Source organism: Spermophilus citellus (genome assembly GCF_964194105.1).
Source record: "Spermophilus citellus genome assembly, chromosome: 16".
Taxonomy (NCBI): Eukaryota; Metazoa; Chordata; class Mammalia; order Rodentia; family Sciuridae; genus Spermophilus; species Spermophilus citellus.
In genome coordinates, this window is record NC_138196.1 from 80,755,954 (window position 1) to 80,768,119 (window position 12,166).

At 48.9% G+C, this 12,166-nt stretch overlaps 1 protein-coding gene across 1 annotated transcript in view; it reads left to right on the forward strand.

The window, feature by feature from the left end:
* Window positions 1-469: 469 nt before the first annotated feature.
* Window positions 470-12,166, forward strand: part of PRSS55 (serine protease 55) — a gene marked incomplete at both ends in the record, with an annotated part of 55,046 nt that continues 43,349 nt past the window's right edge. The window contains 3 exons of the mRNA XM_081269308.1: window positions 470-530; window positions 5,020-5,136; window positions 11,028-11,220. Coding sequence (XP_081125434.1) covers window positions 470-530; window positions 5,020-5,136; window positions 11,028-11,220 — 371 coding nt within the window. The remainder of the gene's footprint in view (window positions 531-5,019; window positions 5,137-11,027; window positions 11,221-12,166) is intronic.

The window sequence follows — 12,166 nt, forward strand, 5'->3', positions numbered from 1 at the left end:
GTCACTCTTCTACTCTCTCCTGAGATCCCCTTCTTCAGCCTCCCCCCACGTGTGTGATTGACATTGGGTGACTGTCTTCCCATGCCTGGCTTAGTTCCCTTAATGGCCTCCAGACCAGCTATTTTGCCACATCTGACTTGGTCTGTAGCTTACATTGTACACAAAATTGATACTGAGTGAGTTGTAAACCTATAAAAAGTGAAAAAAACAAAATTTCTAGAAAATTCCATGGAAAAACTCTGCAGAGTGACTGCCCAATTCAAAACAGTCCTCCATGGCAGGTGCGCAGCCACCAGAGTATAACACCCAAGACCCCCAGAGAGAAAGGTTCCTGATTAGGAAGGAGAAAGGGAAAGGGTGTAGAGGGCAGGAACTGTGAGGTCTACAGGCCAGATGAGGAGAAGACCCTGTGCCCACATCACAGGAGCTGACCCCAAAGGAAATCCTGGAGGTGCAGTCTCCCAACGAGATGGGCGGGGGCCATACCCCATTCCAGGCGCCCTGCACCCAAGACCAACGCTCACACCCTGGTAACCCCCACCATCCTGAGGGCAGAGATACCTGTTAACAACAGATGACCCCACCTGTTGGATGAGAGGGAAGAGGAAAGACACTGATCTCCAACCAAAACAATCCTTGTTCCTTCCTTCTAGACTTTTTTTTCTTTCTTCTTCCTCTTTATTCGCCCCTCTCACATCCCCAACATGAGAAATCAGGTACTTTGCATGGATGAGGATATTGAGGACTGAGACAACTGAGGAGCACTTGTGTTGTACATACCTTTTTTCCTTTTATTGTTTTTTTTCTATTTTTTCTTTCCAATTTTTACTATTTAACCTTTTTAATTTTTATTAATATATTGTGTGTTTGGTTTATGTACTCTACTGTCTTCCCTCTTACTTGCCTACCCAAAATTACGACTTCTCTATTCTCCTGCTACTAACCTTCTTCTTTAGACTCCTCCATCATACTTCCTAAGGTACAGTAGCTCTGTATCCTCACCTCCTACCTCCTCAGCATATCTTCCCACACCTCATCCCCGGTTCTTAGTCCACCATCAGAAATTGTAAACTCTTTTACAAATCTACTGATTATATTATAGATAATAACTGAATTCTCCATTTCTGTACATTGACCAAACTGTAAACATCTTAATAACAACTATTTGTTTTTAGGTGGTATATTGTTTATATTGGGATCTGATAACACTGTCCTTCACCTCAAAGGAGAAGTATTGGATCCCTATAGGGGCACTATAATCCTATAGGGTAAAAACGGTCATGCCTCGGATCCACAGAGCTAGAAGGGAAGACACACAAACAACATGAAAAGACAAGGGAAGAAAGTGCGCCAAACAAGTCAAGATACCACATTATTAGAATCCATGGCCAGCACAGCAGATGAAATTACAGAGAAGGCGTTCAGGACATACATGATTAAAATGTTCTGTGAATTAAGGATGGAATAAGAGAGTAAATACAGGCATCAAAAGATCATTTCGACAAAGAGCTACATACACAAAAACAAGAAGCAAAAGATTCCTTCAATAGGGAGACAGGGGTTCTAAAGAAAAAACAAACAAATCCTTGAAATGAAAGAAACAATAAACAGAATTAAAAGTTTAATTGAAAGCATCACCAACAGATCAGACCACTTGGAAGACTGGACCTCAGACAATGAAGACAAAATATATAATCTTGAAAAGAATGTAGACAGCACAGTGAAATGGTAAGAAAACATAAGCAGAACATTCAAGAAATTTAGGATAGCATAAAAAGACCAAATTTAAGAATTATTGGGATAGAGGAGGGAATAGAGTTCCAAACCAAAGGATGAACAATGAAATATTATCAGAAAATTTTCCAAACAGGAAGAACAAATTGGAAAACCAAATTCAAGAGCCTTACAGGACACCAAGTGTTCAAAATCACAACAGATTCACACCAAGGCACAATAATGAAAATGCCTAACATACAGAATAAGGAGAGAATATTAAAAGCCACAAGAGAAAGGAATCAGATCACATATAGGGGAAAACCAATTAGGTTATGTGCAGATTTTTCAACCTGGACCCTGAAAGCTACAAGATCCTGGAACAACATATATCAAGCTCTGAAAGAAAATGGGTGCCAACCAAGAACACTGTATCTAGCCAAATTAAGCTTTAGATTTGAAGATGAAATAAAAACCTTCCATGATACACAAAAGTTAAAAGAATTTACAGCTAGAAAACCTGCACTGCAGAATATCCTTGCAAAAATATCCTTTGAAGAGGAAATGAAAAAAACAACAATGAAAATCAGCAGAAGGAGGTATTACACTAAAGGAAAAGCTAATCAAAGGAGAAACCAAGTCAAATTAAATAACAAAAATTTCTGGGAATATAAATCATGTCTCAATAATAACCCTGAATGTTAATGGCCTAAACTCATCAATCAAAAGACATAGGCTAGCTGATTGGATTAAAAAACAATATGCTGTCTCCAAGAGACTCATTTCATAGGAAAAGACACACAGAGACTGAAGGTGAAAGGTTGGGAAAAATCATACCACTCACATGGACTGCGGAAACAAGCAGGGTTTCCATCCTCGTATCAAACAAAGTAGACTTTAAGCTAAAGTTAATCAAAAAGGACAAAGAAGGACATTTCATACTGCTCAAGCGATCCATACACCAACAAGAGTTAACAAATATATATATATATATATATATATATATATTTGTAAAGATATATATATATATATATATATATATATATATATATATATATATATATATATCCCCCAAACAATGGAGCATCTGTGTTCATCAAACAAATTCTTCTCAAGTTCAAGAGTCAAATAGACCACAACACAATAATTCTGGGTGACTTTAAAACACCTCTTTCACCACTGGATAGATCTTCCAAACAAAAGCTGAACAAAAAAACTTATAGAACTCAATAATGCAACCAATAACTTAGACTTAACTGATCTTCATCCTTCCACAAGTGAACACACTTTCTTCTCAGCAGCTCGTGGATCCTTCTCTAAAGTAGACCACATATTATGCCACAAAGCAATTCTTAACAAATACAAAAAAAGTAGAGATACTACCCAACATTATATCAGAAAACAATGGAATGAAATTAGAATCAATGATAAAATAAAAACTACTCCTACACCTGGAGACTAAATAATATGCTACTGAATGAACAATGGGTTGTAGAAGATATCAAGGAAGAGATTAAAAATGGAGGTAAAATGAGAACACTAATATAACATATCGAAATCTCTGGAACTCTATGAAGACAGTACTGAGAGGAAAGTTCATTGCATGGAGTTCATTTCTTCAAAGAAGAAAAAGTCAACAAATAAATGACCTAACATTACATCTCAAAGCCCTAGAAAAAGAAGAACACATGAACACCAAAAGCAGTAGAAGACAGAAAATAATTAAAATCAGAGCTGAAATCAATGAAATTGAAACAAAAGAAACATTTGAAAAAAGTTGACAAAACAAAAAGTTGGTTCTTCAAAAAAATTAAATAAAATTGACAAACCTTTAGCCATCCTAACAAAGAGGAGAGAGAAAACTCAAATTACTAACACACGTGATGAAAAAGGCAATATCACAACAGACACTACAGAAATGCATAAGATACTTAGAAATTATTTTGAAAACTTTTACTCTAATAAAATAGAGAATATTGAAGGCATCAACAAATTTCTGGAGGCATATGAGTTGGCCAAATTGAATCAGGATGATATACACAATTTTAACAGATCAATTTCAAGCAAGAAAATAGAAGACACCATCAGAAACCTACTGACAAAGAAAAGCCCCGCACCAGATGGATACACAGCCAAGTTCTACAAGACCTATAAAGAAGAACTCATACCAATACTCTACAAATTATTTTGTGATATAGAAAAAGAGGGAGCACTTCCAATATCACCTTGATTCCAAAACCAGGCAAAGACACATTAAAGAAAGAAGACTTTAGACCAATATCTCTGAAGACACGAATGGTGTGAATATACTTCATATACATCCAGAGATATGAAAATTGTGCTCTATACGTGCAATATGAATTGTAATGCATTCTGCTGTCATATATAACAAATTAGAATAAAAGAAAATTTTTTTCTAAAAAACAGAAGTGAAGTCACAGAACTCTGGAATAAGAGCTAAGGGTTTTGAGCCCTGACAGAGGCAGGCCTGCTCTCAGAGCTTTCTGCAGATTCTCTCCTTACAGGGACCCTCATGTGCCCATTTTACAGGTGGGGAAACAGGACCACAGAGCCAGTAAGCCAGTTGTCCCCAGTGGGTAGAGCCCTGTCTGACCGCAGAGCCCAGAGTGCTGATTGCACTTGTGAGCTTGGGACCAAAAATCCCTTCTGATGCATGAAATAAAACCCAAGAACGGTAGTGAAAAATATCAGTAAAGTTTTCATAAACTTAAATTTCTGTTCGGTCCAAAATAAGTCGGAAGAGCACTGAAGAGTTAGGAGGAATGAGTTCATGACACATGTAAGAGACAAAGGGTTAATGTCACTACAGCTCAATACGGTCCTGCAAATCAACTTTAGAAACTCCCCTGAATAAGAGAATCACAGAGCACTAAGGGACAGGCAACTCTCTAAAGAAAAAGTAGAAAATGTTAGAAATAAACCAGGGAGTGGTCTTCAGGCTGCGGTGGGCCTGCAGGGGAGGGGTTCTATGGTCAGAGACATCTCAGAAACGCCAGATTAAGTAAAATGAAGCTGGCTGTACACCCTAAGGCATGTCAGAACCATTAGTATGTGGAGAGCCACTGGGTTCTACAGGAAGAACTCGGAATGGAACGTTCCAAATCTCATCTAACCATAGAACTTTTTCCTACAGAGTTTGTCACAGGCCTGAGGGACAGAACAAACTTCTTTAACTCACGAGCTGAATTAACCCATGGTGGCCTTCTAAGGCCCCCATTTAATGAGACTGCCTAATACAGGTGTCCTGAATTAAATATGGCCTATTCCATGTCCCCCTCCTCCTAGGGTATCCTGAAGCATCCGAGTGCTCAAGACAGAGCTCGGAGACACCCAGCCAGATGCTGGATCCTAGCTCTCCTCCCCTCCGCTTCTGTACCCTGGGCCGGGTGCCTGGGGGTGACGGTAGGCGGTGTCTCCATCCAGCTGGCTACAACATTGTGATCGGTCAGTACAGTCTCCTTGTTTCCGCAGCAGCAGGCTCGGGCTCAGTGCCCTCCCACCCCTCTGCTTGGGGCAAGCCTGGCACCCACCTGACTCGTCCTGGGCATGTCCCTTGAGTGCCATGAGCAGTGCTGTTAGAAGCTGGAGCATCTTCTTGTCATTCCAGCCCAGAACTATCCAACTTCACCTCCAGGCCAGGCTGATACCAAGTCAGCGGTGGCAGCTGCAAGTGGGCATCACAAATGCATGGCAGAGCTAACCCTGGTGACGTCACAGTAAACACTGGGCTAGGGTGGAGGCAGCAGCTTCAGGTGCGGGTCAGTTGGGCTCAGCCCAGCCCCATGCTCCCCTGTCCAGCGCTCCCTCCCCAGCAGGGGCTGGAGGAGAGCCCCAGGAGGCCAGGTGGGGCCAAATTCATCTGCGTGCTCCGTTCTCTCGCCCCCCGATTCTGATCAACTTAAGGAGCCATTGGTTCTGCTCTGTGCTGTGATAGTAAAGAGCTTTGGGTCATTGGACAAGTTTTTATTTTCTCTGAAACCAGGTGTCAAATGCCAATACACCTTGTTAGGAGATCTCAGACTCATCTGAGGTTCAGTGGAGGGGAAGGGATAGAATTAAAGGGGGTTGTTTGGTAGAGCTTGCATTAAAAGATTGGGCATAACATGAGGAGTATGTTAGGGAGGGTGAAATGAGAAAGGAGGATATCATGTGGTGACAACCTGGCTCTAGTGATGCAGCTAAGAAGAGACGCTGTTGGCTTGAGGTCGGAAACAGTGGGATGGGGAGAGAAGGGAGAGGCCGAGACAGAGGTGGCCGCCGGCTGTGCAGGACAGTGAGCAGACACTGTCAGAGCAGCATGAACTGGACAGTCATCTGTCTCTGAGGACACGAGATGGAGGAGAGGCCCAGGGCCAGGCTGTGCGGAGGCCGAGGGAGAATCGGTCCTCAGTACTGATTCATTTTCTGTCTCTTCCACTCGACTAAGGCAAGGGCAAGGGCTTTTCCTCTTGTCGGCTCTGCCCAGCCTGCTCTGTTGGACGAGATTTGCATCCAGTCCCGAGCTCAGCAAGAAGCTGTTATAGCCACTGACTGTGACTATCATGAGAACCCCTGCTGGGGACCAGGAGGAGCCAGGAGTGAGACGTGGCATCTGCCCCTGAGACAGTGACACTCGGCTGAGTTGGGTGGGGCACAGCTCGGCAGGCTGCCACAGTGCTACTCAGCAAACTGCTAGCTGCAAGTCAGACTCTTCCCAGGGGGTGGCAGGGCAGGGATGGGGACAGCGGATGGGCATGGTACCGTGATCAGACCCGGCTTGGTCATCTCCTGCTGACCTTTGCCACCCAATAAGATAGTTTGTCCTGCCCAGGTCGGCTTGTGCTGTGGAAATCGTGCTCAGCAAGAGACCCAGCACCACTTGGAGGGTTGGAGAACTCAGGTTTATGGTGCCGCTGGATCCAGATGAGCCAGTAGTGGGTTCTGAAGTTCTGGGCCCGGAGCTGAGGTCACATGGGGCTTTCAGAGGAAATCTGATGTCATTCCTTGACTAGGACAGTATTGGCAGGTTTAATTCTTGGGCCACATGACCACAGACCATGAGCAGAAAATCTTATTTATTGAAGCAGAACAAAGGCAGAGGAGAATCTGCAAGGGATGTCGGGAAGTGGCCTTTGTCACAGGGAGGTGTTTCTCAAGGTCACAGGAGAATACACTCCCCAGGGTGTGAATTATAGCATAGAAATGTTACAGTTTAAGCCAGTGTTGAAACAACAGTCTCACAGAGACCAGCAATTAAGTAACTCCTAGGAAGACCCAGCCACGGAGTGCTATTTCCCTCTTCACTTGGACTCCTGGCTCCTCTGAGGTCCGGCTGGACAGAGGCTTCTCTGATCACTCTGAGGTAACAGTCCTGCAGTCACTGGGTCCAAACCCGGTGGCACTCCACCCTGGTCACACTCTGCTTCAGCTTCCTGTGGAATAAACCACAAAGTGCTGGGGGCAGGGGGTATTGCCCTCTGGGCGGGTCTGGAGGAGACGGGCACCCTGCACCAGCATGAGGCCCAGCCTGGGCGCTGGCCAGAGTCCTGAGCAGAAAGGAAGAGGGTCACTGGACCCCGCGGGCCTCGTGCTGGAGAGGCCCAGCCGGCAGGGCTGATCTGGCCTCCACCAGGGGCCCACTGACAGGCTCGTGGAGGGGAAGCCTGGGAGCCTGAAAGAAGGATTGGGTGTGACGGCCCAAAGTGCCCAGGGTGGGCTGGGGGAGGTAGGACGCCAGGTCAGCAGGGAGCCCAGCGGGCTGGGAGGGAGGCTCAGACCAGAGAGCCCTCTGTGAACCACTTTAGAACCCAGACAGGTAGCGAGAAGCCTCCTGACCTCAGCCTCAGCCCATTGTGACGTCGCCAGCTGGGCTGGTCCCCCCAGGGTCAGTGCCACCGCCCGACCTCCGCCCTGGCCTCCTCCCCCTCCCAGCCCACAGCCCGCCCAGGCCCATGCTTCTCTTCTCAGTTGTGCTGCTCATTACCCACGCCACGGGGGCGGACCCAGGTATGTGGGCTCCTCCCCCCGGCCAGAGCAGCCGACCCAGCGGGCACTGGGGTGGGGACAAGTGCCCTCCTCACCTCCTCATCCAGTCCCAGTGAGCATCAGGGGCAGGAAAGAGCCGGACACGGGCGTCAGGGAGGCCCTTCCAGGAGAGCCCAAGAGTCACCCTCCGTGGGGCCACGTGTCTTTCTTCCTGTTCCCCAGCCCAGAGTTTGACGATCTGACCCTTAGCTTTGGTTTTGAAACCCAAGACTTTACCCCAGAAAGCATAATGGAGAGCCCAGAAGCATGTGCCCGAAAGTAACTGAGCCTGTTTCAGACCAGGGTGAGGAGCTTCCCGGGACCTGCCCGCAGAATGGAAGAGGGGCTCAGCACGTCAAGCTAGGGCTGCTTCTGGTCTCAGTGTGCTCCTCACGGCTCCAGAGGGGTGGCTCCCCCTCCGAGAGGTGGCCAGGGCTGGAAGGAACCTGGGTTACTTAGCAGCAGCAGCTCTAGGCCAAGTACTAGGTGGAAGCTGCCCACCGTGGGGGAGTTTCTGCTCTCAGCCTAAGTGTGGGAGGGAGCCGAGCCTCCAAGGTCGAGGATCCGCCCAAGGTCACTCTGCAGGAACTTGGTAGGGCTGATGGCAGCAGCCAGCCTGCTGTGCCAGTCCCTCCCTCCCTCTGCCCACTAGCTCTTGCACACCTGGCCTCCTGCCAGCTGTCCTGAGGTGGGCACAGGGAGGAGCGTGGGGGAGAGGGGGTGTGGGCAGATCCTCTGAAGAGCACCCCAAGTGCATGCTCATTCCCAGCCCTGCTCCCCCTCTGCTGCCTTCACTGCCACCCAGCCTTATGCTTTGCTTTAACCCAAAGAACTTGGGTTGGACGGTTGGACCCTGGTGCTGCTGTTCTCAGGACCAAGAGAGTGGAGGATGGGCCCAGCTGCCAGTCCCTGGGGACTGGGTGCACAGGAGAGGAGAAATTCTGACAGCTAAGATGGCTCAAGGACTCCTCCCTCCACTCCAGCCCTGTGGGCGCTTCATCAACCTGGCTCCATCTGAGTGTCCATCTCGCAGGTGGAGAGATTCTCGTGCCCATTTCAGGAGTGGAGAGGGGATAAGAAGGGACAGCTGCTTCCCTCAGATCATGTATGACAGGGCCAGCGTCAGACTCGGGGGTCTGCCCCAGGGCCACGCTCTCAGGAGGTGCCGCAGCCTCGTCTCAGAAAGAGGAGCCCCCTGCAGTCACCCATGGGCCCTCGAGCTCACCCCACTCAGGGATCCTGACTCTGGTTCCTCCCACGCGTGGATGTCCAGATTTTTAATACGGTAAAATCACAAGTTCTAAATATGATTTTGACCCTGACTTTTCTATTCAACTGTTTATCCCAAGCCTTTCCCCACATCATTAAAATCCCCCACGAGTGCGACCTTCCAGCCGAGGAGTCGCGGATGACACGGGTGAACATGCGGGTTATCCACCTAACACGGGTCGCTTTCAGTTTGTCACTGTTAGGTCACGGCAGTGCACATCGTCCAACACGGAGGGTCTGGCCCCGGGGGTGAGTGTCCATGAGGGCTCCTGGAGCCAAGGCTCCCTCATCGTTGGGACATCCTCTTCCCGCCCTGGGACCAGCGTCACCACGGCAGGCCTGCTGCTGTCTCCAGGCAGAGCTTAAGCTCTGGCATCAGTCAGGCCAGGGGACCCCAGTGACCCAACGCCATGATGGTACATGAAGAAATGTAATGCTGGGCAGGAGACAGAGTAGCCAGGACGGAGGGGTTGGCTTGGCCTCCTTAAAGGAGCAACTCTTAGGCCAAGGCGGGGATGAGGTGAGGGAGTGAGCCAGGCACCCGTGAAGAGAACCTTACAGGCAGACAGCAGCTCTGGGAATGGTAGGAGGTCAACTCCAACGCCAGATTGCCCAGCTTCAAATCCTGGTTGGGCCATGGACTAGCTGTGTGCCCTTGGGCAAATACTTAACCTTTCTGTGCCTCATTTGTCCTAACTATAAAATGGGGATGGAAAAACAGTACCTACTTCGTAGGGTGGTTGTAAAAGTCACAGTGGATTGGTCTTTGTAAGGTGTTTGGAACAGCATCGGACACACATCTAGCACTAGAGTGTGTCTGATAAGTCAGATACAGGAAGTGCAAGTCCAAAAGTCCTGAACAGACATTCATGGATTATTGACAGCTGGAGCCTCTAGATACAATGTTGCTGAATTCCCCATTTTCTTGGACCAAAAATGACCATGACTTCCTCATTCCAAACCAGACTATGACATCCTCAAAGCCACCGTTGAGCCAATGACTGGACAATTAAAATAAAGACAGGGTCAAGGGGGTCTTGGGCTTTCTAACGTCAACCCTCCCACCTTGTTCTGGAAACATCTTTTCCTTTCCCAGCGTTGCTATGAGTAGCAGCCACAAACTGAGAGGCTTAAACAGCAATTCCTCACCTTGCCGTCCTGTAGGGCAGAAGGCAGCTCAGCCTCCAGGGCTATTTCCAAGGCAGGACGGTATTCCTGCAGATACGCCGGCCTTGGATCCTCAGCTTCCCCAGCTCCTGGAGCTAGTCTGGGGCCTCTGTGTCCATCTGTGGAGCCGCAGGCTTGATCTCCCGGGGCCTTCCTGTACTCACCTCCACCCAGCATGGACTCCCTTCTGCCTTCCTCCTACCATTTCTCTTTTTGGTGGTGCTGGGGGTTAAACTCAGGGCCTCAGGCATGCTAAGCAAGCACTTCACCCCAGAGCTGCGCCCAGCCTCTTTATTTTGAGATGACTTCTTGCTAAGTTGCTCAGGCTGATCTAGAACTTGCAATCCCCCTGCCTCAGCCTCCCAAGTGCCTGCTCCACTGCCCCAGCTCCCCACCACTCTTAGGGTCTTGTGATTGCACTGGGTCCATTCAGTGGGGCATGCTGGGGTCAGCTGATCAATTCCATCTCCAAATTCCCTGTTGCCTTGTAAGGGAAAATATTTGCAGGTCCCAGATTACGGCCCTGGAGGACTGGGGTGTCTTTGAGGGGGTCCTGTGGGGTTGACTTTGGACATTATTTCCTCCAATTTCTCTGGGCAGACGTGGTTGCCTGACACCCCGGAGCTGGCAGAGTCAGAGCCAATGTTCTGGACCACATCCTGAGCTCTGCTCAACAGAAAAGAACCTGTCAGCTTGCTCCTGTCACACCGGAGCCTCGGGGGCCGGCCCAGTGTCCTCATCTCCAGGACAGGGCCAAGGAGATCTGTCTGCGAGCGTCTCCCCCAGCACACCTGGCCCATGTGGAGGTGACAAGGTGTTTCATGTTTCCCTCCTGCTCTCTTCCATCCCAGCAGGATGTGGCGAGAGGCCCACTTTCGAGGACCGGAAGCTGCGGTATTCCAGAATCGTCGGGGGGCTGGAGGCTGAGGTGGGTGAGTTTCCGTGGCAGGTGAGTATCCAGGCAACGAATCAACATTTCTGTGGCGGCACCATCCTCAACTCGTGGTGGATCCTCACAGCTGCTCACTGCGTGATCGGCGAGTTACCGTAAGTACCCAGGGCCAGCCCCCCGGCAGCCGCACGCGTGGCCAGACCTGATGGTGAAGGGGTCCTGGCACCGTTGTATCCTGATGCAGACATGAATGTCCACCCTCCAGCCTGTGGGAACTGCACAGTGGACCCCAAGCTGTGCCAGGGCCAGTGGCTCTGTGCTGCAAAGTCACACACTGTCCTTTCCAGGCATACCTGTGGCCTATGGAGGTGGAGCGCTCAGTCCATCCATCTGTCCTAGGACATCCAAGTGCTTCTTGGAAATCCTGGACGTCTGGTCTCTGGCCACCTGAGTGCCTCCTTCCTGCTCCTTGTAGGGTGCTCTCTGCTCAGCTGACGGTTGACTTCTGGCATTTCCTGATCATGAACCATGCTCTGGGACCCCATTAAGACTTTACCTGTATTAAATTACTTACCTGTACAATGACCCTCTGAGGCAGGCAGAATAAATTACTCTATTTTATAGATAAGGAAACTAAGGTCCAATAAAGCTATGTGACCCCGCCAGGGACCACAGCTCACAGTGGAAGGCAGTCCTGAATGCTCCGGCACTTGGGCACCCTGCTTCACCACCTCAAGAGCTTTGGAAGGTACCCAGAAAGGCTGACAGATCTGGGTAAACCCCGTGAAACCGCGTGCAACGTTTCCTCTGGGCAAAGCCGAGTACACTGCGGCATCTGCTCTTGGGGGGCACTTCAGAGCTGGCTACCAGAAAGTTCTTGGCCATCTGCTGGAAGGGCCCTGCCTGCTGTCTGATTACTCAGGGTCTTTTCAGCTTGGCCAGTGGAAGGTCAAATTAAACTCAGCTCCTCAGTCTCTAAATGGTTGTTGGAACCACTGCCGTGAGCAGAATGTGCAGTCATTGGCACATGTCACCAGGCCTTACCTGTCTGAAGACTGGCTTGGTCTGGGCCAACTTGTCCTTTGTGGGCTCTTTAGAGTG